This window comes from Netta rufina, assembly GCF_964035555.1.
Source record: "Netta rufina genome assembly, chromosome: 2".
Classification (NCBI taxonomy): Eukaryota; Metazoa; Chordata; class Aves; order Anseriformes; family Anatidae; genus Netta; species Netta rufina.
Genome location: NC_140124.1, coordinates 257,303 through 282,172, shown reverse-complemented (window position 1 = coordinate 282,172; position 24,870 = coordinate 257,303). Strand labels below are relative to the sequence as shown.

The 24,870-nt window shown below is 50.7% G+C and overlaps 3 protein-coding genes across 4 annotated transcripts in view; 2 read left to right on the top strand and 1 right to left on the bottom strand.

Moving 5' to 3' along the window:
* Nucleotides 1-529: 529 nt before the first annotated feature.
* On the bottom strand, nt 530-10,803 carry LOC311206794 (ATP-binding cassette sub-family F member 2). Its single transcript, XM_084282528.1, has 15 exons — nt 10,665-10,803; nt 10,234-10,407; nt 8,051-8,263; nt 7,091-7,273; nt 6,603-6,774; nt 6,354-6,449; nt 5,087-5,189; nt 4,904-4,999; nt 4,687-4,806; nt 4,127-4,216; nt 3,803-3,913; nt 3,514-3,576; nt 2,932-3,060; nt 1,893-2,096; nt 530-1,130 (listed from the first exon to the last, which is right to left on the bottom strand). The coding sequence occupies exons 2-15, from the start codon at nt 10,385-10,387 to the stop codon at nt 993-995; spliced, it is 1,872 nt and encodes a 623-aa protein (XP_084138654.1). The 5' UTR covers nt 10,388-10,407; nt 10,665-10,803; the 3' UTR covers nt 530-992.
* Nucleotides 10,804-10,978: 175 nt separating this feature from the next.
* On the top strand, nt 10,979-15,085 carry CHPF2 (chondroitin polymerizing factor 2). Its single transcript, XM_084282289.1, has 4 exons — nt 10,979-11,571; nt 12,132-12,696; nt 13,109-13,291; nt 13,562-15,085. Exons 1-4 carry the CDS (start codon nt 11,297-11,299, stop codon nt 14,822-14,824), a joined length of 2,286 nt encoding a protein of 761 aa, XP_084138415.1. The 5' UTR covers nt 10,979-11,296; the 3' UTR covers nt 14,825-15,085.
* Nucleotides 15,086-22,155: 7,070 nt separating this feature from the next.
* The window catches only part of SMARCD3 (SWI/SNF related BAF chromatin remodeling complex subunit D3), a 98,649-nt gene continuing 95,934 nt past the window's right edge, over nt 22,156-24,870 (top strand). Inside the window, exons 1-2 of one of the 2 annotated variants that reach the window (XM_084281403.1) lie at nt 22,156-22,568; nt 23,860-24,053. The gene's annotated coding sequence lies outside the window, so the exon portion shown is untranslated. Of the gene's footprint in view, nt 22,575-23,859; nt 24,054-24,870 lie in introns of both variants that reach the window. The other variant, XM_084281404.1, reaches the window with a different exon arrangement.

Here is a 24,870-nt window from a genome sequence, read left to right as displayed (position 1 = left end):
CCCGGAAGGAAGAAATAATTAGTTCATAGTCCAAAAATCCAGATTTAATAAGAGCCTCATATTAGATCCACAGAATTCAAGATGAAGGAAAAAAGATGCATCTAGGTTGCTCTGTTGTAGAGAACAAGTGCTGGTATTCTATAGATCTATGTTGACTCTCTAATTTCAAATCTTCGGAACCCTTTAAAGTTGTATTTGTTAACAAGAGGAAAAAAAAAAAAAAAAAAAAAAAAAAGCATGTGTGGCTTGCTCCCCCTTCTGTCATTATCTGGAAAACCCAGTGTTCAATGTGTGAATTAGCAGTTTTCCCAGCTGCAAGAATCGTCGTACTCTGCTCTGTACAATTCCAGAGCCCAGTATTCACACCTTCATTTATACCACAAATTCTGGTCATAACAAGAGGACTTTGGTAATAGTAAAGAAACAAACCCTCACTTCATATGAGAGCCCTGCATCCTTACTCGTAAAGCTCAGTACTGGCTGATTTGCCCCAGCATGCCCCAATAACTACTACAGCTCACAAAACAAGACTGTTCTTCCCTCTTTATTGACTGATCAGGCAGATCTGTTAATTACACTGTTAAATAATAGTTAAAAACAAACCAAGGCCAGAGGAGTTTGAAGTGAAGTATCTAAACCGAAGCAGAAATTGGGAAGGAGGAGGCAGGGTAAGCTGGGCTGGGGTCTTCACTTCTGTATCACTGCAACTCAGACACCCTAACTGCCACGACCCCAGACCGTTAGATTCCAAGGCCTGGCTCAGATGGGACATCATCTAAATACGGAAATGGTTGCCCAAATGCAGCCAGATCAGGAGAGAAGAGATCTGTCCAGATACAGAGGTGCAAGGCAAGTCAAGGGAAAGCAGTATTGCAGCAATCCTAGAACACAGCCACAGAGATAGCAGCAGTCCCATTCCAGTCGGCAGGTGAGTGAGTCATGTTGGCCACTGTCAGTCTCCACAGAGAGCACCTGACCGACTGCTCTAGAGCTCACACATTGTGGGTCTTCTTGGTGAGCTGTGGATCTTCATCCACCAACTTTGACTTGAGATGTTCCTTATAGGCGAGGATGTCACCTTGCCACTTTGTGATTGTCTGCTTCTCACAGACCCAGATCTCCTGTGCAACCTAGAAGCAAATACACAAGGAAAGGAAGGTTTGTAGTGCAGCATTTTATAATTTTACCAAAAATATAAAATTAACCAAAATCTACTCTCTGAAGGAGAGAGAGTTTATTAAGCAAGGAGAGAGTCTATTGAGTTTTACATATTTGACTACCAAAGATATCTGCAGTGAAATATCCCACCTGGTGTTTTCTGAATAATTTATAAAGGATTTTAGAACTAACAGTCCTTGAACCCTCTACATTTATTTTTTTCGTTCATGGAATAAGAAATTCACTTCCTGCTAAGCTGGGAATCGGAAAAGGTAGTTCTTGACATGAACTACCCAGATATGCTGCACTGCATATCGCACAAAAATAAAATTGTATCTGAACTTGCAGACAAAGCTATAGTTGATAAATCAACACCTGATATTTCTGTGTATATGGAGTGACCTCCTTAACATGTAGAGATGGAGTGACAAAGAAAACTGCTAGAACTACTCCAGTATCATGTAAAACAATCTAGTTAAAGCATCCACATGTGTCATGATTTCCATTTAACTTACTCTTCATTTTTAGCACTTTTTTTTTCTTTCACATGCCTACAATGTTTTCCAAGGTTAGGTAATTATTCCACATGAACATGGCAAGGGAATCATATGCAGTGATATTTTTCACTCACATATCTTTTCAGGATAAGGAACAGCTGAAAACAGTTTAAAACATCTTGCTTTAATTACTCAGTGTTGGAAAGTTGGTTTGCCAAAATTCACCACTCTTCTTACCTGCTGGATGAGTCTGAAGTCATGGCTGACAAGCATCATTCCTCCTTCAAATTCATTGATAGCATCTGCCAGAGCATCTATTGTTTCTATGTCCAAATGGTTGGTGGGTTCATCGAGGAAAAGCATGTGAGGATTCTGCCAGGCCAGCCATGCAAAGCACACGCGGCACTTCTGCCCATCAGAGAGGTTCCGAATGGGGCTCACCTGACAAACACAGACACTATTTGCAGCTCTGCAGCGTACCTTATAGCACCAGCTCCTAGATGCCACACTGACCACAAAATATTCACAGTTCAAACTGTGTTTGCTGCAGCTACATGACACAAGAGGACAAATGTAGGCTTACAACTAGACTAGGCTTCCTTTACCAGCAAAACAAGTGAATTCCAAAGGCTTCTGAAAAAGGGGTGTCCATAGCAAGATTCAGCTTGTGTTAGAGGTTCCAAAGGAAAGTTAATTGAGATCTGCCTAATGTTCATTGCATCCTGACAAAAGTCTAAACCTACTCTCAACTTCTTGAGTGACAAATGGAGAACAGTGTACAAATCAAGGCTAACTGCAGTGATGATGACAACTCCCACCAAAATGTAAATACAGGAGGGTGGAGTGTTTAGTTAGAGCACCACTAGAGATTCAACGCTCATTTGCTTGAACCATGTGTTCCCCACACCCAGCTGAGAATATGTTCTGGCATTTCTGACTGGCATTCATCTCAGAAATAGAGATAAGCAACCTGGTTCAAGTTATAATTGAAATATAATTGAGGCTAGCACTATGCCATAACCCTTCTTCCTTCACCTGGGTTCCAAGGAGGTCACACATTTCAACCCATAAATTGCTGCAACGCAAAATAAGTTACTGTGAGCCATGAGTTATTTTTTCTCCAATTTTAAAGACAGAGACGGAAAAATCATTTAGATGCTGTGGTGCACCATGCTGCATTCTGCATCACACTGCCAGGTATCTGTAGAACAACAGAAAATGCAACAGCTCTACTTCCTTAATGTATAAAAAGAAAACTTCAACAGCTCATACTGACCTGCTGCTTCCCTGTCAGACCATATCTGCCGATGATTTTTCTCATCTCCTCCTTCTCCTTGATCTCTGGGTAGCATTTCATCATGTATTCCAAGGGTGAGAGGTCTAAGTCCAATTGCTCTTGCAAGTGCTAACAGAGAACAAAAGCCAGCTTCAGGCTGTGCATGCCACCCATCTCCCCCCTTATACCTCTCTGGTGCCAGCAAAGCAGCAGAATCCATGAGATGATAACCCCACCCCTGGCATGTTCACTGTGCTGAAACGTTATGGAAGCAGACTCCATTTCAGGAGCAGGAGTGCTGCTTCAGAATAGCGTGCTTGTCCAATATCAAGCATGGGACAACCATCTCTCCAGTAAAAGGTGAGAGGCTAAAAAAAAAGGACCACAGCAAGCCACTTTTCAGGGCAAGAACATTGGCTATAGTCCATTCTGCCAAAAGAACAGCTCCCTCCCCAAGCTCAAGGCATGGAAAACCAGCAGCAGGATGGGCCTTTAGAAGCAGAAATAGAGGGACAAGATTCCCCGTTCCTGTCAGTTTTTTCCTCAGCATTTCATGTCCATGGTAGTTGCTGTAGGGAGTACCTGGTGGTATCTACCAATCTTTACATGTGAGTGCTTGCGGATCATCCCGTCTGTGGGCAGCAGCTACAAAGAAAAGACAGAAGTATTTCACCATAAAATCCCTTCTTTCACTGTATGCCAGCCCTCTGTATGTCTGAACATATAGCATGACAGCAAAAGCCCTATACTGCAGCAAAACTTCAGGATTTCCAAAGTCTGATAGGGGTGCTCTCACAAATAAATGCAGCTTCATTGAAGACTACTCGAAGAATAAAGGGACAGAACAGGTTAGACAATGCTGGGAGCATACCTCTCCTGTGAGCAGTTTCAGCAGTGTTGACTTTCCAGCTCCATTGGGTCCAACAAGAGCTACACGGGTATCCAGGTCAATCCCAAACTCCAAGTTATTATAGATCCATGGCTGCAAACCACATAAATTATGACATATTATGCCTTTCCATTACGACTTAGACTCCACATGCTGCACCTGTAAAGCTCTGTCTTCAGCAGACTCAGCATTAACACTGCCAAGAAATCTGATCCACCTGATTAGAAAACTTACCCAAAAGCCCCCATTACAAGGCAGAGGATACAAGTAAACTCCATACAACCCATGCACACTCGCTATACTCACCCCGTCCTTGGTGTATTTGAAGCTTACATTCTGCACCATGATGACAGGAGGGGGGATTTTTCCACAGGGAGGGAAATAGAATGACAAAGTCTGTCAACATAGAACATCCACTTGTTAGACACCCTGGAGCACATACAGATCAATCCCTTTATTTCACTCCCTGTTCCCTCTGGCAACTCACTCACAGGTTTATCTGCTGGCTAATGATTCCTTATTTCTTTTCCTTTGAAGCAAATGGGTGCTTATACTTCTCAAATTATCAGGAGCTGCTCTGAGCATCCTCCCTGATCTTCTCCAACTTTCAGACATTCATTTCTGTGTCTACAAAATGGCCTTACTGGTATGACAAATCCCCTTCTCTCCATTGGAAGAAAAAAAAAAAAAGTCTCCTCCTTCCACTCTTCAGCAATATCCTATATTCAGTACAGGAATCTGGAAGGGAATCCTACTTTTGCTCTCAGCTGTGTCAGCCATTACTGCCATCGGCTAAAGTTCATTTTGCTTATCTGGCCCAACTTTCCTACACTGATCTCTAGATGCAATCCCACGTTTGATCCCACCTTATCGTTCACCACTCTCTCTGTCAATCCAGAAGCCATCATTTTTTGAAGGGTCTTCTCCTTGCTCTGAGCTTGCCTGGCCAGTTTTGCGCTACCATGACCAAATCGCGCAATGTAATTCTGCAACGAAATACAGAGTTAGCCAAAAGCCATGATACAAAGGCTAGAGGTGCATGGCTGCATAGGCAGGAAGATGTTCATGCAACTAGGCAGATACCTTCATGTGTGCAATCTGATCTTGTTCCCAGTGGAAACGCTTCATTTGGTTTTCTTCTAGTTCCAAACGAGTCTTTACATATTGATCATAATTTCCCTAGAGAGAGAGACCACAAAACATCAGACATGCCCCAGAGGAGAGTTCCTCTGTTTCTGTTAGTTGCACAAGACACCATTCACTCACTGTGTAGTACTTCAGTTTGCGGTTGTGCATGTGGATTATGTTGGTGCAGACACCATTCAAGAAGTCCTGGGAGTGGGATATCAGCACAAGGATCCGCTTGAACCTGTGGCACCACAAAACTTAATAGAGACCAAGCTAGGAAAATAATTGCTTGTTGGCCCTGATGGTGACAAAGGATTTACATGCAACAGATCTCTCTTGTTTACAGCCAGAGAACAAAAGATAGAAGCCTTAGAGATGCTTCAGGAAATTTGCAGTAAAGCAGCAATGACCAGCTTTCTAAGACATCCTTCATCATAAGGCACTCTTCATCCATATTCATGAGGAGTCGAGAGCTGGCTACCTTTGTGGTGGATTACTACTGCTACTGATGCAGAACTCCATTGGTGTCACACTTCTAAGAAGTTTCAACTTTTGCTTCTCATTTTCACCTTTTTACAGCCTGTCATCTCTTAGGTTCTCTATCACAGGTTCGTTTCCAAGTTGGTAAAATGACTGGCTAAAGCCTCTTCCCAAAAAGAGAGAGGTTCAAATTACTTTCCTAAAACACCTGACATATAAAACAGACAAAAGGTTCAACTGACAGCTGAAAGAATCATCTCTGTAAATGAAAAGCCCTTCTTGTGCTTATACACACAGTCCTTTTAACACACAACCCAAATAACCTAGACTTCACAGCTATTCCTAAATCTTTTGCCTTAAGCATTAACATTTTAACTTTGTTTAACAAAAAACAGTTGCATCCACATACTAGAACAAGATGAAACCAACAGATACAGACACTACAGTTGAAGAGAAAAACAATATGCAAAAAGCTGTGCTGGAGGCCAGGTCTAGAAAGTTTACACTACTGGTACAGCACATGGTTCTGGTACATGCCTCCCAGGTCTGCTCCTGGCTTTCAGGAAGTAAGTTTAACCTGTACCAGTATTTCTCACTTTTTTCACTAAGGAAGAGAAAGACTTATCTTGAATTCTTTACCCTTGCATCAAGAACCGTAACATTTAGCAGCAAGCACAAGGTATCATAGAATCATAGAAATACGAGATTGGAAAGGACCTACAAGATCATCTAGTCCAACCGCCCTCCTATCACCAATACTACCCACTAAGCTACTAAAAATATGTAAGTACAATTAGTAATGCAGTATAGTTACATAGCCACAAGAACTACAGACAGTTACTCCTGTAGCACTTGCTCACGTGCTGACAAGATGTTCCAGCAGAAAACTACAACCTACGGAAGCTGCAAACTCCTTCATGCTTACGTTTTCAGCTCTTCTTCCAACCATACACAGGCATCCAAGTCAAGGTGGTTTGTGGGCTCATCTAGCAGCAGCATGAATGGACGAATGAAGAGGGCTCTAAAAGGAGAGGGGAGATGACAGCACAGGGTAAATGCAGGTACCCAAAGCCTCTCAGCTCTCCTCTGAGTTCTTAGAACTGTGTGTGTGGCTTTGCAGCATCAGGATCAGACAGGCATTTTCCCAGGAGGCAGCAGGCAGCATACCACTCACCTAGCAAGAGCCACCCTCATTCGCCAGCCACCACTAAAGTCCTTCAGCTTCTTCCTCTGCATGGCTGGTGTAAACCCCAGGCCGTGCAGGATACGTGAGGCCCGTGCTTCTGCCTTGTCAGCGTCCAGCTCCTCCAGACGTTCATACAACTCCATGAGTTTCTCACACTCCGCTGAAAAAGAGCCTGTCTGTCAGCACTTCTAACAGTAATTGGCTCTCAGCTGCACAACTGTACAGCTGAGATAGCTCATAGTCCATCTGCTTCATCACTAGTCAGCCCCATCCACTCCTATGACTTAGACGCTTCTTAAGAAGTCGCATTGGGTAATTTCATCTAAAGAAGCGGACTTTTCAACTAGTACCGGGCAGCTGGGAGAAAAAGTAATATGTAAAAACTCTGCCAAGGAACCCAGGTAAGACCCTTTCTTCAGTGGGAAGGGAAAGTGGAAGAAATGTCCCTTGTCCACAGGGACTCTGAAAAGCTTTACCATCCTCGTGAGCCAGACGCTCTGCCTCTCGTTCTAACATGGCTCTCTCTGTATCCACCTCCATCACACATTGTAGAGGGGTCTTGTCACTGGGAGGCATCTCTCGGGTCAGGTGATAGATGTCAATGTGCTCTGGAATGGGCACTTCTCGTTTCCCAATAGCTGACAAAAGCATGGATTTCCCTGTGTGCAGACAGACACTCCACAATTATTTTTATTCAGGAAGATATGTCACAAAGAAACAGACAAAATGCAGTCAGATCCCACTGATTCCCTCGTTTTCCAACCCAAGAAAATCCTTAGGAATTTCTTGCCTATGAGGAATTAGAGACCTAGCAGAGCCATTGTAGTTCAGCCCTTACCCAAGCTTAGGGAGCTGTATTTCTGCTGTGTACTTCCTGCTGTCTAACCAGGTCTAACATCTGTTACCAGGACACCAGACTCTACAGACTTCTAACACATAGGAACGTAATGAACTTATCACTAAAGAGCCTGATATGATCTCATCACTCTTACTAGCTTATCAATTACACCCATATTCTGCATCTCTCTATGTACAGCACCAGCTTCTCCAGCAGTTAGACAGCTGTTTTCCCATTCAGATTAGATTTTCCTACTCTTCCATACTATGCAAGTTCTCTGGCTAGTAGCGTCATCACTGAGTTTATTGACACTGTTAAACAAAGCCTCCATACAGGAATCAGAGGTTCACAAAGCCCAGGCATCCCACTCTAGGCTCCACAGAAAGTCTAAATGCTTAGTCCAAAGGCAGGATGCAACCCCATAGTCCTGGTAGCAACTGGTCTTGCTGGGTGGGGAGATGTGGAAGGTGAAACCATCATGTCTAACAGCCTTTTTTCTGGCTTCCAGCATTTACCACCCGAATGTGTCCAGCTTCTCAGCAGCACAGAACTTTCACCGAGCTCCAAGAAACCCGTCACTCTGTGCCCTACAGCTTACCAATTCCATTGAGTCCAATCAGGCCGTAGCGCCTCCCAGAATTCAGCTCAAGTTTTGTATCGCTCAGCAGCTCCTGGCCGTGGAAGGTCAGCGAGAGGTTAATGATGTGCACATCAGTGCTGTTGGGATGGGAAGCCAGCACTCCTGTCACAGCACGGGCAGCAGCTTTCTTTAATTCAAAGTCCTCCATCTCCTTCGTAAGAGCATCCACCTCTGTATGTAGAGACAGACCAGAAGGATTACTGAATTACAAACACACGAGAAGCCTATGGCGGGGGGGGGGGGGGGGTTGGGACCAGATGATCTTTGAGGTCCCTTCCAACCCAGGCCGTTCTGATTCCATAAGCCCCTAAACCAATATAAGCAGGATGACAAAAACAACCAGTGTCTCTTTCTACAAAAATATCAAGGAAGCCTAGAGATGATGGCACTCAATTTTCAGCTCAGCAAATGGACATCAAATGGTCTAAGAGGAAGTTTCACCCGCTCTAAAAATAATAGCTGACCATTAAAACCCGGTGAGTAGCCAGAACAGCCAACCTGTTGTCCATGCACAGTAGGACTAACCCTCAATGCAGAAAGGGCTGGGGCAGGGGAAGGGCTTAAACACTTTTGGTTGCAAGTTTAAAGGCAGGGATGGCCTAAATAGAACTTGGGCAGGAAACAAGCAGCAGGTAAGATGTGAGAAAAGAAGCAGCAACGTTAGAAGAGGCCCTACCAGCTCCTAAGGTAACACGTCCATTTGTAGACTCCCTCTTCCTCTCCTCCTACCGCAAAAGCAAACATTTCCTGCCTTGCTAACGTCCCTCTTGCAGCCCTGAGTTACAGCCCGATTTTTACTGCTCCGCGAGGCCCTGCCTGCCAGCCGAAGAAGCAAACAGCGTTAGGGATCGTAGCAAGGCTCGGAGCAGAGACCGGTGTTCAGGTCAGCAGGGGACACCGCCTGGCTGCCTCCATCTCACACAGCCCCTGCAAACGGCAGGGCCGCAGCCGCTGCAGCGGGAGGGGAGCAGCCGGCACGGGGCGCGCCGCCCCCGCCGGGCCCCCCCCGCTCCCGGAGCGCTGCAAGTGCGGGTCCCGCGCCGCCGCCGCGCGGCCCGGGCTCCGCCAATCGGAGGGCGACATGCAAATGAGCCGGGGGAGCGGGCGGCGATTGGCCGGCTCGGGCCGGCAGCGGGCCGGGCGGGCGCAGAGACCCCGCCCGCGGCCGGCGGCACCGGGCGGGCACGGGGCGGGCGCGGGGCGGGCGCTGCCCGCGGGCACCGCCGGGGTCCCGCGGTCGGAGCGCGGCCGCGCAGCGCCCGTGCCGGCGGCACCGGCAGGCAGCAGGCTGGCGAGGTTCACGGGGGTGCCGGCACAACCTGGATCCCGGGGAAGCATCCTCCGGTGTGACCCCCGGCCTCGGGCTGCCCCGGATCCGGCACTCGGTGCCTCCTGAAGCACCGCGCTGCTAACACACCCTGAAGTCTTCGCTGCCTGGATTAAAACTGGCGTGCCGGACAGTCCATGGGTCACCGGGCAGCTGAACCAAGGACACGAATAAACTCTACCAACGAGCTTTACCTTGCCTACTTCCCTCACGGGGGTTAGGCTCTGCAAACCAGGTGCACCCCAGAAAAACAGCTGAGCTAAAGTTCATAACAACAGCATTATTTTTAGTTAAGAAACCAGACCCTACAGTAGTGTCTGCAGAACAAAAGAAAAAAAAAAGAAAAAAAAAAAAAAAGCGGCTCTGGACATCAAATACCAGATCAGGACAGTATCAGCTTGGGAAGGAAATGATGCCACCAGCACCCTCTGCCTTCAATCAGCAACCTCAAGAGAGAACCTAGGGAACACTTCAGCCACACACTGCACAAAGCCACCGCACAGCTCACAGGTGTCCTGCTGGCTCTAAAGGGAGGGAGCAGCCCTGACAGCAGACCCCGCAGCGGGCCCGGTCCAGCACAGGAGCAAGCCCGCAGGGTACTCCCTGAGGAAGAACAAGCGTCGCGATTCACCAATTCACGGGCATGGCCAACCGCGTACGGCTGCTGCCCGCCAGCAGGCCCCGGCTGCACGGGGCACACAGACCGACCGGGCCGACCCCACGGGGCGCAGCGCCACGGGCCGGGCACCCCCCGGCGGCTGCGCTCGCGAGTCCCGGCGGGGCCGGGCAGCACCGCGCCGCGGCCGCCCCTCACCTGGCAGCGCCGTTCCGTTGGCCTCCGGGGGCCGGGCCTCCTGCGGCTCCGTCCCGGCATCGCCGTTCTCCTCCGGGGCGCGGCGGGGCCGCTGCCGGGCCTTGGCCGCCTCCTTCTTCTTGGCCGCCTTCTTCTTGGCCAGGTCCGAGGGCATGGCGAGGCGCAGGGGAGCGGCTGCGGGGGGACACGGGCCCGTTAGGCCGCGCCGATCCGGGCCGCCCCGCCCCACTTCTCCGCCCCGGCCCGGAGCACGCGGCGCCGCCGGGCCCGGCCGAGGGCCGCCCGCTGCGCTCTGGGCCGCCCGCCCCGCGCCTCCGCGCCCGCCCACCCCCCCGCCCGGCCCGGCCCGGCCCGCCCCGCCCTGCCCCATTCCATTCCGTTCCGTTCCGTTCCCCCCCGCCCCCAGCCAGGCCCGGCCCCGCCGCCCGTACCGGCCGCTCGGCGCTTTCCTTCTGTCGCAACAGGACAGCTGCCACCGCGTGCGCACGCCCCGCCCCCCGGCGCAGCGGCCAATCGGAGCGCGAGACGTCACCCGCGCCGGGCGGCCGCGCCGCGCTGCGGAGGGGGGGCCGCGCTCCCGCCCCCGGCCGGCCCCGCGCGCGCGGGCGGCTCCCGGGCACTGCGCGTCCCGGCGTGCACCGCGCCGCCCGCCCGGGCCCCGCCCCAGGCGCGCTACCATAGAGCCGGCGCGGACGGCGGGTAGGGCGGCCGCCGCGGCACCATAGAGAAAAGCGGAAGCGGAAGCGCGAAGGTGGCGATGAGGCGGCTGAGGTGGCAGCGGCGGGAGCGCGGCCGGGTGGCAGCCGCTGGCACGGAGCTCCGGGACGGGCCCGGCCCTGCCGCGGGCTCGCCCTGCCCGCCGCTGGGAGCGCCCCGCGGCCGCTGACCCGCGCGCACTGAGGCCGCTGCCCGCAGGCCCCGCCGCCCGCCCCGCGGCCCCGCGCCGGCGATGTCCCAGGGCCGCCGGAGCGGCTCCGTGAGCCCGTCCTGCCGGTAGCGGGCCGGGGGCCGCTCGCCGGGAGCGGACCGGAGCGGAGCGGACCCCCCGCGGCCGGGCACCGCCATGCGCCTGGCCGCGCTGCTGGCCGCGCTGCGGCCCGTGCTGCCGCTCGTGCTGGGCCTGTCCCTGGGCTGCAGCCTGAGCCTGCTGCGCGCCTCCTGGAGCCACGGCGGCGGCGAGGACCCGTGCCTGGGGGCGGCGGGCCGGGCCGGGCCCCCCGCCGGTGGAGCGCAACCGGAGGCGGAGGATGGGCGGCTGGGCCAGGGTCACGAGGACTTCAGGCCTAGGATTGTGCCGTACTACAGGGACCCCAACAAGCCTTACAAGAAAGTGCTCAGGTAAAATCAGCGCTTTTCTTCCGAGGAAAATAACTTCGTGTGAATGGCGTTTGGAGCTCTACAGCTTCAAATCAGTTGTTTAAAAAACCAAAAAAGTTGTAACAGCATGAGGTAGTGGCCTAGTTTACTACCTTGAAGGAGTGCAGAAATGAGTTTAAAAAATCTTAGTCTGAGATACATGTGTCTAATATAATGTGTTAAATTACACTTAAAAACACATTAATCAGTCTACTCATTAGAATTCTAAGCCATTAGTAATAACTTGTATCACTTGTTAGTAGTTACCTCTATTTTTTTTTGACTTGCACAGTTTCCAGGATTGCAGAAGTAATGCAAGGCTGTAGGTTCCTTGAAGGAAAGAAGTGTTTTTAAAAAATGTGACTTTTACTAGTGAGTCTGCTCTTAAAGCTCTCCTTTCAGGCTTAACTGTTCTTGCTATCAATAGATTCTAACAGATAAAGATTTATGCCAAGTGATGGAGCAGTTACAGAGGTAACTTGACTAATGAGGATGTTCTGACACTAAATTAGTGTACTTCAATTTTTATCCTTCCCTTACAGAACTCGCTACATCCAGACAGAATTGGGATTCCATGAGAGACTGTTTGTGGCAGTGCTGACTTCCAAGGCTACCCTCAATACGTTGGCAGTGGCAGTGAACAAGACTGTAGCCCATCACTTCCCACGCCTGCTGTATTTCACAGGGTTGCGCAGTGCCAAGGTGCCTCATGGCATGGTGCTTGTGGCCCATGGAGACGAGCGTCCTATCTGGCTGATGTACGAGACCATGTACTATATCCATCAGCACTTTGGTTCTGACTATGACTGGTTCTACATCATGCAGGATGACACCTATGCACAGGCTGAACAGGTCAAGGCTCTGGTGACACACCTAAGCATTAACCAAGATGTCTACCTGGGACGAGCAGAGGAGTTCATCGGGGGAGATGAGCAGGCCCGCTATTGCCACGGTGGCTTTGGCTACCTGCTGTCCCGCAGCCTGCTTCTGAAGCTCCATCCGCACCTGGACAGCTGCCGCAATGAGATCCTTAGTGTGCGCCCAGACGAGTGGCTGGGGCGTTGCATCATTGATTTCCTGGGTATCTCTTGTATTTCCCAGCTTCAGGTACTACCTCCCTCCCCAGCTTTTTGTGTTAGCTAAGTCTGACAGAACCCATGCTCTTGCTAGTCCCTGCTGCTCAGCAAAGGAACTCCTCTGCGAGCCCCCACTGGGTTAGGAGAGGAAAGGGCTGTCTGGTGTGGTGGCACAAGGGAGACACCCATAATGAAAGCTGAGAAGTTGGGGGGGAGAGCACATGCTTTGCTTTTTGGAGGGTGGATAAAGGGTGCATTGGTACTAAGAAGTAAATGGGCCTGTAATTTATGGAGGTAGGGTATGGAGGGTAGCTGCTGTGTTCTTGTCTCTGGGTACTGCACTCGGCACAGAGAGAGAGGCGGATGCATGTCTCGGGTGAGGGAAGGCTTTGCTGTGAACATTAGAGTTCCATGCCAGTCTTCCTGGCTCTTGTTCACTTCAGGGTCAGCATTATCACACTTATGAATTGGCCAAAAATGCTGAGCCAGAAAAGGAGGAGGAAGAGGAGTTCCAAGCAGCTCTTGCTGTGCACCCTGTTTCTGACGTGACATTGATGTACCGGCTGCACAAGCACTTCAGCAGGATTCAGCTGGAGAGAGCCTACCAGGAGATCCAGGAACTCCAGGTATGTGGTGAGGGATATCTGTAAATATTGCTCATCCAAGCAGGTTTCCTTTTCTTCCAACTCTGTCATAGAAGATTGTTTCTGTTTGTAGGTGGCTGTCAGCCAGACACAGGAGATAGTCCTGCATCTTAGAAGTAGCACTTCAGATACCATGCTGTCCAAAAGCTGGTGTGATGCTATCAGGATATGCTTCTAGGTGGTGATGCAGGTCTGGGTGGGAAGTGGACAGGACCTTCCTTGAGAAAGTGTCATTGTGTTCTTTTTGCACAGATGCAGATCAGGAACCTGACATCACTGACTCCTGCAGGTGAGGCAGGCTTGACGTGGCCTGTGGGGATTAATGCCCCATTTCTTCCAAAGACACGTTTTGAGGTAATCAGCTGGGACTACTTCACTGAGCAGTACCTCTTCTCCTGTCCTGATGGCTCTCCCAAGTGCGAGCTCTCTGGAGCCAGCAAAGCAGACGTCAGTGACATTATTGAGTCAGCACTTGAGCAACTTAACAGTCGCTACCAGCCCTCACTTCGCTTCAGCAAGCGGCAGTTGCTGAATGGCTACCGGCGTTTTGACCCCACACGGGGCATGGAGTATACCCTGGACCTACTGCTGGAGGCGGTGACCCAAAAGGGCCACAGTCACGTTCTGGTCAAACGAGTGAGCTTGGTGCGGCCCTTAAGTAAGGTAGAAATTATTCCCATGCCATATGTGACAGAGGCCACGCGGGTGCAACTGGTACTTCCATTGACAGTACAGGACTTGGATTTTGTGGCGAACTTCCTGGATATGTATGCTATGAACACACTGGACACACATGATAATGCCTTGCTGACTTTGCTTTTCATCTACCATCCGTACGATGCTCAGCGAGTCAGCCAAGTGGATGTATTTGCTGGAGTCAAGACCATGGTAGCAGAACTGGAGAAACGCTATGCAGAAGTTAAAATCCCCTGGATTAGTGTCAAAACTGAGGTGCCATCGCAAGTGAAACTCATGGATATAGTCTCAAAGAAGCACCCTGTGGACACTCTGTTCTTCTTGGCCAGTGTCTGGACGGAAATCAACATGGAGTTCCTGAACCGGTGCCGAATGAATACTATCAGCAATTGGCAGGTCTTTTTCCCAGTGCATTTTCAGGAGTTCAACCCTGCACTGGTATACCGTGGTGAGCAGACTGCTTCCTCCAGCACCGACTTCCTAAGGGACGGGCACTTTGACAGACATTCCTTTGCTGAGGCTTGCTTTTACAACTCTGACTACATGACAGCCCGTACCAAGCTAGCAGCTGATATTCTGGACCGAGATGAGGTGCTGGAGGGCATGGAGGTATTTGATGTCTTCCTCCACTATTCTGGTTTGCACTTATTTCGGGCTGTGGAGCCAGGGCTAGTGCAGAAATATGCACTGAGGAGCTGCAATCCCCGGCTCAGTGAGGAGTTATACCACCGCTGTGTCCTCAGTAACTTGGAAGGGCTTGCATCACGCTCACATTTAGCCATGGCCCTCTTTGAGCAGGAACAGGCCAACAGTACTTGAGAGACTGGGAACATCAAGAGTTACTCAGCACCTTAACACTTGTCACTTTCCATCCCCTTCCTGGCCTAGCCGTGGGTGAAGGGCATGTGAGGTCAAGGGAGGAGGGAGGCTTTCCTAGCCTTGTTCTGCAGCACAGGCATGGGCTGTGGAGAGAGGCAGTTCTTGTGGGTTTTTATTTTTTTTGTGTGGACTCCTTTGTTTTGTTTTTGTTGTTTTACTGCTTTTTTTTAATCAATAAAGATTTCTTTCCAAGCAAAGTGATATAGCTTTAAACTTTATAGGCTCTGGGATGAGGGATGGGAAAAAATGCTGTGGAGTTGATTTTTATTTAAGCTATGCAATTCTGACAAGCAGTGCAGACGGTGAATATGAGATGTGTACTGAAGCAAGATTACCTTGGCTATGCCACCCTTGGTGCTGTTGTTCCACCCTATCATGTTTGTCTCTTTGTGCATTCATTTTCAAGGAGACAAACACAGTTTGTCTAGTTTGCTACTGGACAAAACTGTTCAGTGCATGTCTATTTTGTTATGTTTGCCTCCTGCAACTGCAGAACATTGATTTTGCTTTGTGATCTGGGAAGGTAAAGGAACCATCAAAGACTGTGAAAACAAGCAGCTGTAAAAATTCCTTGTTATGAGTGGTTGTGTTCTTCCAACCACTGTTTTGCTGGTCCATTGTGATCCTAGCAGGAGAGGCATTTGGATTGCATAAGGAAATATTTAAAATGTTATGTGTTGAAGAGAACACAAAAGAGAGAATAGTGTAGATATTCTCTTACATATACTTAGATACTGGGAACCATGAGTAGTGTAGCATTAGCTCCGATCTGCATGCAGCACTCCAATCAGATCCTAGCTGTGGAACAGATTCTCCCATTTTGTCCATTAGAGCTATTAGGGAATTTTCAATAAAGAAAACAACTCTGTCAGGAAGGATATTTGTATGAGAATTTATTTTACGTGAAGTCAAGGCACACAGGTGGTGTAATTCTCAATATGAGAAGGTATTTCCAGGCTCTTCTGTCGCAGTGAGCCATTAAGTTTTTTCTGTGGCTGAGGATTTTGTGCAGCACAACACAGGCCTGAAGGCCATGCTGGACTTGCAAGCACAGCACAGGCCTGCACCTACTCCAGGTAACTTACCTGGAAAGGAAAGGAAAATCACTTGAATGCAATTATTTAATTATTAAACAGATTACAGGTTCCCTCATAGACCAGGAAGCACTTCAGCACTGTACAGATGACAGAGCCCTAGCACAGGATGCTCAGAGAGGTTGTGGAGTCTCACTTCTTGCCAATCTTCAAAAGCCACCTAGATGCCCAGTGCAGCCTGCTCTGAGTGGCCCTGTTGGAGCAGGGGTTGGACCATTCTACCAACCTCAACCAATCTGTGAAGTTACAGAACAAATGAATCAAGTGAGTTCAGAATTGTTTGGCATATCAAATAAGAGCCAGTTGTTGGATTTGGGCGCTTCTCGTTAGGTCAAAGGGGGGGCAGCTCGTCACCCATTGTTGTTTGACCTTTTAATTGATGTTTTGCAAGCAAATGTAAGATCTCTATTGACAAAACCTGCATGTGGTATAAAAAATGCGTACTGTGGAAACAGGTATTAAGAAAGGGTAACACCAGAAAGTAGTGCATAGCAGAGTAAGGTTATTCAAACAGATTTTGTCTTAAAATATTCAAATACAGTTACATGCTTGGTGTAAATAAAGGCATACCACTTCCCCAGAAAGGATGTAACAAAAAGAAAAGTAAGTCTGAAAAGAATTTGTACTGATGGCAATTAGGTTGCCAATTGGCATTAATTTAACCAGGACACACTATTTTAGGCTCTAAAATACAGAGCTTTCACAGCCCTGAAAAGTTTACTGTTTAAGATATGAAATAATGGATTTATACAGGTAGACAATCTTGAGGAAACAAGTGTTGTTGATTTGAGACAGCAATAACGCCCCTGAGAGATGCAGAGCTTTCTGAAATCTGAGAGATGCGGAACTTTCATTGCATAAAAGCTGTGAGGTGATCTGATTGGAGTGTACAAGTACATAAACTGACTAAAAATGCTGGATGCTAAAGAGATTTTTAATTGGGTGGGGTTAAGGGATAAGCACCAGAACCAACAGCTTTAAACTGAAACAAATAATTTCAGCTGAAAATAGGCATATGCTTATAGTGATGTGATTAACTAGTGAAATTACAAAGCAGTAGTTTTTCTAGTAAGTTAGAATTTGTCTGGTTTGTTACAGAGATCATTGGGGTCCCATATGAAGTGACCTGTTATATGTACAGGCAGAATTATTTGTCCTTCACGGGCTTAAATTTCATAACTAAATAGTTGATGAAAATTGCAAAAGAGAAATTGATCAAAGGCTATTAAGTACAAAGCCAACACCTCTGTCACAGTAGGTCTCTGAATCAAAAAATACTGTGAGCTAGGACAGCATGGCAGGAGCTACTGCTATAGGTCTGCCCTGTTTTATGGTCTTCTCTAGGCATTCATTATTAGCTACTGTCAGAAACAGAATAAATGAGTCAGAGGTACTTATGATTTGACCCTGCACCAACGTTTTATGTCATTATCTGAAAAGAAGGAACAATCTTTTTCAAGGACACTCTTTAGTTCAGCCAGAAATGATGAACTGTATGAAGATCATGACACAGAATTCTTGGACTGTACTGGGGTCATGGACTGGTCAAGAAGACAAATCACTGTGAGTGTAAAATTCAACTTCGTAAAACTCAGAAAATGCATGCCCTCATTAGCTGTCTGTTGTGTCTGCAACTGTGCTTATTCTGTTGTGCTCCAGGTACATGTACTGTTGTGTATACTTCACTTTCTTCACGCTCCATGTACTTGAATATTCTTTCTTGTCTTCAGTTGCAGTAGGGGTAACTTGCTCCTCTGGATGTGCAAGACAGGCTTGCTTAACCCTTACCGTGTGCATCAATCTTCTCCAAGACTCTGGAATATAAATAATGTGACCTTTCCAGGTAAGGGGGATGTGCAGCCCCTCTCATCTGGGCAACCTGCATGGTTTGCCACTCTACTCCCCTGCCAGTCCTAAGCAGCTCAGTTGTGTACATATAATCCCTAGAATGGCTGCAGACATCTCAGTCACAGCCAACAGCATTCTGAATTTTCCCACTGCAAAGTGGTTCACAGCTTGTTGCTGGCACTCTGGAATGTGTAAAAATAACCTGCAGGTGGTCTAGGCTGTTCCATAGGCAAGGTTTGGAGTTACTGTAGGTCAGAATCAGATGACCAGATACTGAGAACAATATAATCTCATCAACAGGTACATATTTCCCTATCAAAATCAAAGTATTCTTTCTCAGCACAGTCCTCTATTCTTTACTCCAGAATGAAGACTTATTTTCTGAGGAACTTGCTCTCTATTATTGAGCTTCGAGAATTACCTAGTCACATAGCTCATGAAACATACTTTCCAGTACTTCAAAACACAGCTGTGCTTGCTTGCTTAGTTTCCTGCTAGTGGTCCTGGTCTGAACCACCTAATCTTTCTTACAACACCATCTCGGGGCCCTCATGAGTCATGTCCCTTAGGCAAAGGTAGTCACTCTCTCTTGCATTCCTGTATCAGATTATCTTTCCTGGATATACACAGCCCTTACATATCTTCTCAATATGCATTCTAAGCCTTTTCTTCCAGGATGCTCAAAGATGGCAGTTTCTGGACTACAGGTAATGCAAAAAACTTTATATTTACTACTGTATTTCCAGTGCAAACAGCTGTGGCAAGAAGGCAGCTAACAGTGTTATTGGCTGCGTTAGGCAAAGTATCGCTATCAGGTCAAGAGAGGTGATCCTTCTTGGAAGTGGTGAGGCCACACCTGGAGGGCTGGGTCCAGCTCTGGGCCACCCCAGTACAAAAGAGACCTGGACACACTGGAGTCCAGTGTAGGGCCACAGAGATGCTGCAAGGCCTGGAGCCTCTCTGCTGTGAGGAAAAGGCAGGTGAGCTGGGACTGCTCAGCCTGGAGCAGAGGAGGCTCCGGGGATCCCAGCCATGGCCGGCAACACCTGCAGGGAGGTGCCGAGAGGCCCCAGGCCCAGCCTGGAGCCCGGGAGGCTCCCCCTGCCCCCCAGCAGCACGGCCGTGCTGGGCGGGTGCCAGAGCCCTGGCCCAGGCTGCCCCCAGAGGGGCTGGGGGCTGCTCCCTGCACAGCTCCAGCAGCGCCTGCCCCTGGGGCTGGGCACCAGCTCCAGAGGGGACCCTGGAGGGCCCTGACAGCCTCAACAGTTCTGTGAGTCTGTGAAAAGCTTGAGAATACATGTATGACATGCAGGAAAAACACATTCTGAAGGCACATCAATATATATCCCCAATTTGAAAATACCCAGTAAGATATGAATCCACCTCATAATCTTTCCAAGATTTTATTTTCGTTTTTAGGCTTACACCATTTCTGAACACCTGGAGTTGGAAATATTGCTTGGCTTCCGCTCATCTGACACTCCTTTTAAACTAAGTTGTTTTCCTCTACCCCTTTCTCATAGCTCTTTGGAGCATCACTCAGAATCACTCACTCTGTGCCCATCCGATACTAACTCCCCTGCTCACCCCTCATTGTTTCCAGTGCTTCTCCAACTTAAGTCAGACTCTCTTCAGTGCCTCTTCAAATTATTCCTTGAAAGTGTGCTTCATAAATATTTTCCACTGGATATTCACTAACGTTCCTTGTATTTTCTCATTATTATTGGCATACTGTATCAGAACCACAGTCCACCAAACCCAGTGTCCTCACTTAAGAGCTAGTACCAAAAAAATTTTTTTTTTAAAAAAAGCAAATTTAGGGTGATAATTCTTGGCAGAGACGAGTTTTGGATTTGACATGTTACACGTGCTTCGAAGCCTTTCTCTTCCCGCGTTCACTTTTAAAGCACGGCTACTTTGGGCAATACCAGTCCCGAATCTCTCGCCGCGCGCCGGTCGCTCGGTGCCCTGGCGGTGCCCGCGGCCACCCTCGCTCGGCACGGGGCAGAAGCGCTGAGCGCACCCCCGGGGACCTCTCCGGACCCGGCGGCCCCCGGCCCTGCCCCGCGGCCCTCGCTCCCCTCCCGGCGCTGCCCGCCCCGGCCCCGGCCCCGCCGCCGGGTGGGTGCGGGTGGGCGGAGCGGGCGGCGAGCGGCGCGGCCGCCGGGTGGCCGGAGCAGGGCGGGCGGCCCGGGGCCGGCTCTGCGGCGGAGCCCGAGCCGCCCCACGGCCGGGAGCGGAGGGAGCGCGGCCGGCGGCGGGGCCGCTGCCGCCGCTGCCGGGCCGGGTGGCGGCGGGCGGAGGCGCTGTGGTGCGCGCGAGAGCCGCGGCGGCGGGGCCGGCTGCGGCGGCGAGGGGGCTGCGGCGGGGCGAGGGGCGCTGCGGCGGCGAGCGGGTGGCGGCGAGCGGGTGGCGCTGTGGGAGCGAGGGGCGCCCAGGCGGTGAGCGAGGGGCGCTGCGGCGGCGGTGAGAGGGGGGCTGCGGGACGGGGGCTGCGGGAGGGGGGGGCGGTGGCGGCGGGGCTGGGGCGGGGAGCGACGGGCGTGCTGGGGAGCGAGGGGCGGCGGGGGCCGTGGCCGCGGGCCCGCAGCTGCCCGGCCGTTTCCCGAGGCTGCCCCTCGCCGGAGCGCTGTCCGGCGGCTGCGGGGCCGGCGGCGCCCCGGGGCCGGGAGCAGCGCGGCCGCTGTCCCCGCCCGTCTGCAGGAGGAGCTCCGCGCCCCCCCCCCCCGGAGGGTTCGAAGCGGTCGCGGGGACCGCGGAGCCGCCGGCCCCCCGCAGCCGAAGCGGCGCTAACACGCGAAAGGCCGGAGCGCGGCCGGGCAGGGGGAGCGGCCGCTCCCGCACCGGCCCCGTCCCCGTCCCCGGCCCGGTCCCAGCCCCGTGCAGGCGGCCCCGGTGCCGCGCTGCCGGCCCTGCGCGGGGGGCGCTTGCCGCGCACTTTGCAGACGGTCCCTGCGCCGCTCTCCGCAGCGCCGCGCAGGCGCCCCGCGCCCGGTGCTGGAGCGGCGGCCCCGGCGCGAGCGGGAGAGCGGCGCGGCGGGGAGGAGGAGCGTGGACGGGACGGTGAGCGCCTCGCCCCCGGCCCCGCCGCCCCTCGCCCCGGCCATCCGCCCGCCTCCACCCCGCCCCGGGCGCCCGCGGGAGCTCCGGCTGCGGGACGCCTCCGCCCGGCCGCTGCCCCCCGCCGGCGGCACCCCGGCGCCGGGCGCGGACCCCGGGCGCTGGCGCTGCCTGCGGGACGCTGCCGGCGGGGGGGGACCGGCGGAGCCCTCGCCGCCCCCGAGGGAGCGGACCGCGCCGCCCGCCCGTGCCCCCTCCGCGCCGCTCCGCCGCCCCCGCTCGGCTCCGCCGCGCTGCCCCTGCTCGTCGCGCTCGAGCTCGGGCTTGGGCTCGGCGTCGCCGCCGGCCTGGCCCCCAGCGGTTTTCTTGTCGCGCGCCCCCCACACCCCCGGAACGGGCTGCGGCGGCTTCGCCGTGTCGGAGGGAGCCGGTCAGATCGCGGCGGGGAAAGCAGGTGGAGAGGGGGAGCCCCGCGCTCGTCTGCCGCCCCCAAACGCGGGCTGCGAGCCCCCTCGGGAGCTTTTTCCTGCGCGCGGTCTGGTCCTCCCATCGGAGAGACGAGCGCCCGCCCAGGCCGCCGTGGGGGGGTCCTGTGGAGCAGAGGGTCCCCTTCCCCAGACCCTGGCCCCGGGGACACGCTGTGCCCCAGCGCTGCCTCGCAGCCAGCTGACGGGTGTCTGCAGCGCTCCGTGAGCATCCAGCCTTCTGCGTGCGGGAGACACGCTCAAATAAAAAAGGAGTTATTTGTCGTGCTGCCTTTGAGCTGGCCCCAGTTTTCTTTCAGAGGGTAACACGTAGTCCCAGGTACTTACTGAAAACAAGCTGACCCAAATCTGACCGCTGCTCTGTATGGCCCGCATCTCCTTGACTCCCACTTTGGCACCACCTGCTGCTGGAGGTTGCCGCTTTCTCCCTCCCTCCTGTGCCCTGGGTCCTGAACTCTCTTCCATTTCCCCTCTCAGCGTGACCTGTGGAGGAGGACCCTGTGTGCATCTACCCCTGGAACTGGTCTCCCACTAACACTTTTAAATCATTTTTTGAGTGAAACTAACCTCTGCCCTTGAATGGAAAACACTCATTGGAAGTGGAGACTTCTGGCACATAACCTGGGGTGACTGGTGATTTTCATAATCTCCTACCTTATGCAGATTGACACTCCAGGAAGGCCCATGCTCCCTGAACTTCCTTCCAGAAGAGACCAACAGCCAAACTGCGATGCAACATCTACTTTGCTGGCTTTCCTCAGGATGGTGGGGAGCAAGAGCTTCTTTGATTCTCCTTACCTCCCCTTTGAGAAGCACAGACACCCACCTAAGGAGAGAGATCCTCTTTGCCAATTCCTGCTGGAGAGACTTTTGGTTTTTTGGAAGCTGCTGCTCTGTGCTGCTTACTTTGCTAGGAGATTAGGTCATTTCCAAGCACTAGCCCTCATCCAGGCTGTGACCTGGTATTGTCAGCACTGCGCTTCTTGGAGACACCAACTTAATAGCACTGCACATCCGGAGGAGTCGTGCTGCTTCAGAAAATAACCAGTTCCTTGGTGCTGCCTCAGGAACAATCAACAACCTATTGTTCACCATAGGGACACCACCATGAGAAACCAGCCCTTCTTCCCTGGCAGAATCTCCTGCTTTCTGGCTGTGGGGAAGAAACTCCCAGCCTGGCCCTGCTCCTCAGGCAGGGTGAGGGTGAGATTCGTGGCATTGTCAGCCTTTGGTTTCCTCCTTTTCTGCAGTGCTGCAGTGATTTTCCTTTCTGTACCTCATGTACTGTCTCACTTTGCTCTCCTGGCCCAGCCCTTCTTCTTTGCACTGCTTCCATTGCTGTGTTCTAACTCAGCCGCTGCTTTCTGAGACTCTATCCTTCCTTATCTTTGTCTCTATTCTAAGTAGAATTCACCATAATCTTTCTGCCCCTGTTTTGGCCTTGCTGAACTGAGAGCCTTGTTACAGTCCCTAATGGAGCTGTTTGCTCTTATGCTGACCAGCACTGCCTAGCCTGGCATTGTGATGCTTGTATTTCCCTTTCTTGCCTATCTGTTCTTTGAACAGCTGCTCCTAACTGTATCAGTAGGTGTGGGCTTACACCCATGAATGCTGTGAGTGCTGGTGTTCACATCTGTTCTGCTGTAATGCTTCTGTCCTTCATCACCTACAGTGAAGAGATGTCAAAAAGAGCACTGTTCTGTATGGACAGGTACAGCTGGCTCAGCTCTTCCCAAGGAGCAGCTGTCTTTTCCTTCTTACCTCAGCTCACCTGCTCAGGGACCTGTCATGAATATGTAGCCACTGAAGCTGCCTGACTGTACCCTGGATCTGTGGGATCATTAGTTATCCTACTCTACAACACTCTCGCCAGCCTACCAAGGCAGCTGATAGTGCCTGCTGAGATGCTATGGTAGTCTGACAGCCATTAAAGATACAATTTTTTAAGAGTGAAAGCAAGCTGACTTGGTTGAAGTTCCTGAGCTGGCCTTCTTTCCCAAGGTTGCCAGGGATGTCATAGGGCAGAAATGTAATTGAGAACATCCATGTGAGAAAGTACCCTTGCTTCTCGTTTAGACTAGACAAATTGCAGGGATCTCTTCCAGTCTTAACCGTTCTGTGGTTCTTACTAAAGTAAGCCTCAACATGTTGACAGATTATAGGCAAGTGTTGTACTTCCATATTTTCTCCCACCTTCCCAAATATAAGCTGGCTTCAGTCTGAAAGTTGAATAGCTTGTAAATGTGGCCTAGTGCCTGGGCAAAAGTACCTTACTGGCAACATGGATGTACACCTGTCTGCAGTTGTCTGCCGGGAAGTCCTTAATTGCTGTCTGTTGCATCTTTCCTTTCTTGATCTTTCTCTCTCTCTTTCTCTTTCTTTGAGTTGTGCTGTCTTTGAAGTGTCTCATGGGTTGGTCTGTTCTAGGAAGTTCTATTTTTATTATATATTGCTTCTCTCTCACTCCGTATGTATTTTCTTTTTTCAGAGCTGGATCCAAATGCATCTTCGGCCTGCTGTCTTAAAGCTGTTCCTGCTTCAGGTCGTTTAGAATATCTTCTGCTAATTCATCATGACATAATATCTGGTTTCGTGCCCCATCCTGTTGGATAAGTTTGCTGTTCACTCTTGGTCTATACAGAGGTGACTCCAGGTGTTCATCATCTACCTAGTTGGGTACAGGTAGGTTTTAGCCCTTTGAAAAGTGACCTGTTCTAGGTGGGAAGAATGTGACTTATATTGATACTGGAAAATATTTGGACATCTGGAAAATGTTATTTTGTGAAATAAGTTCTTAATTGCCTTCTAGCTGCTATTGATCTCATCTGGTCCTTTTATTAGTCAACTTCTTTTCTGATAGTTTCTACTACTGCTGTCAGGGAGGCAGATGATTAGGCAGAGTAGACTGGTTCAGATCAAGTAATATTAGAGAATGCAGTTGCTAAGAGCAGGCCTAATAGAGGAAAGAATGAAGAAGATGAAGTAGCAGATATTCTCTCAGGTGGCTTATTACCCAAGTAGCTACAAGTAAATGTGATTAGTTCATGTCAGATGGTTATTGATTTATAGGGTTGCCCTGTGTTTTACAGAGATTTAAATTAGCTTGGTTAGCTCTTACCAGCTGTTAGGCTTCTCTAGTGCCTGCTGTTGCTGGATATGCACTGGTCATCTCTGTGATAAGGTACTCAGATCTGACTCTCCAGTCTACTTTCTACCATTAGTTCCAATCCTCTTGTTGCTTCCACTAGTAAATAACCAGCTTCATTCACCTATCTTTTCCTCAGCCAATGCACAATACATCTGTAAGGGACTTTCGCTTTCCTACAGCTGGATCGGTGCCTTTTTGCCTTTTATAGCCTGGACAGGTCATTTCATCGGTAGAGTGCCTACTAGTAAAACAAAACCTATTTTGCATTGGAAACAAGTAGACTAACGTATAACTTTCTGATTTTAAGATAAATTATGTTTGTTATTGCCATCTTGTTTGGCCTGTTGACAA

Coding starts and splice junctions, on each gene's coding strand:
- LOC311206794 (XM_084282528.1), bottom strand. CDS start 10,387: ATGCCCTCGGACCTGGCCAAGAAGAAGGCGGCCAAGAAGAAGGAGGCG. Junction 5,190..6,353: donor TTGGAAGAAGAGCTGAAAAC/GTAAGCATGAAG, acceptor GTGGTGCCACAG/GTTCAAGCGGATCCTTGTGC. Junction 1,131..1,892: donor ACTTCAGACTCATCCAGCAG/GTAAGAAGAGTG, acceptor ATTTGCTTCTAG/GTTGCACAGGAGATCTGGGT.
- CHPF2 (XM_084282289.1), top strand. CDS start 11,297: ATGCGCCTGGCCGCGCTGCTGGCCGCGCTGCGGCCCGTGCTGCCGCTC. Junction 11,572..12,131: donor CCTTACAAGAAAGTGCTCAG/GTAAAATCAGCG, acceptor CTTCCCTTACAG/AACTCGCTACATCCAGACAG. Junction 13,292..13,561: donor AGGAGATCCAGGAACTCCAG/GTATGTGGTGAG, acceptor CTTTTTGCACAG/ATGCAGATCAGGAACCTGAC.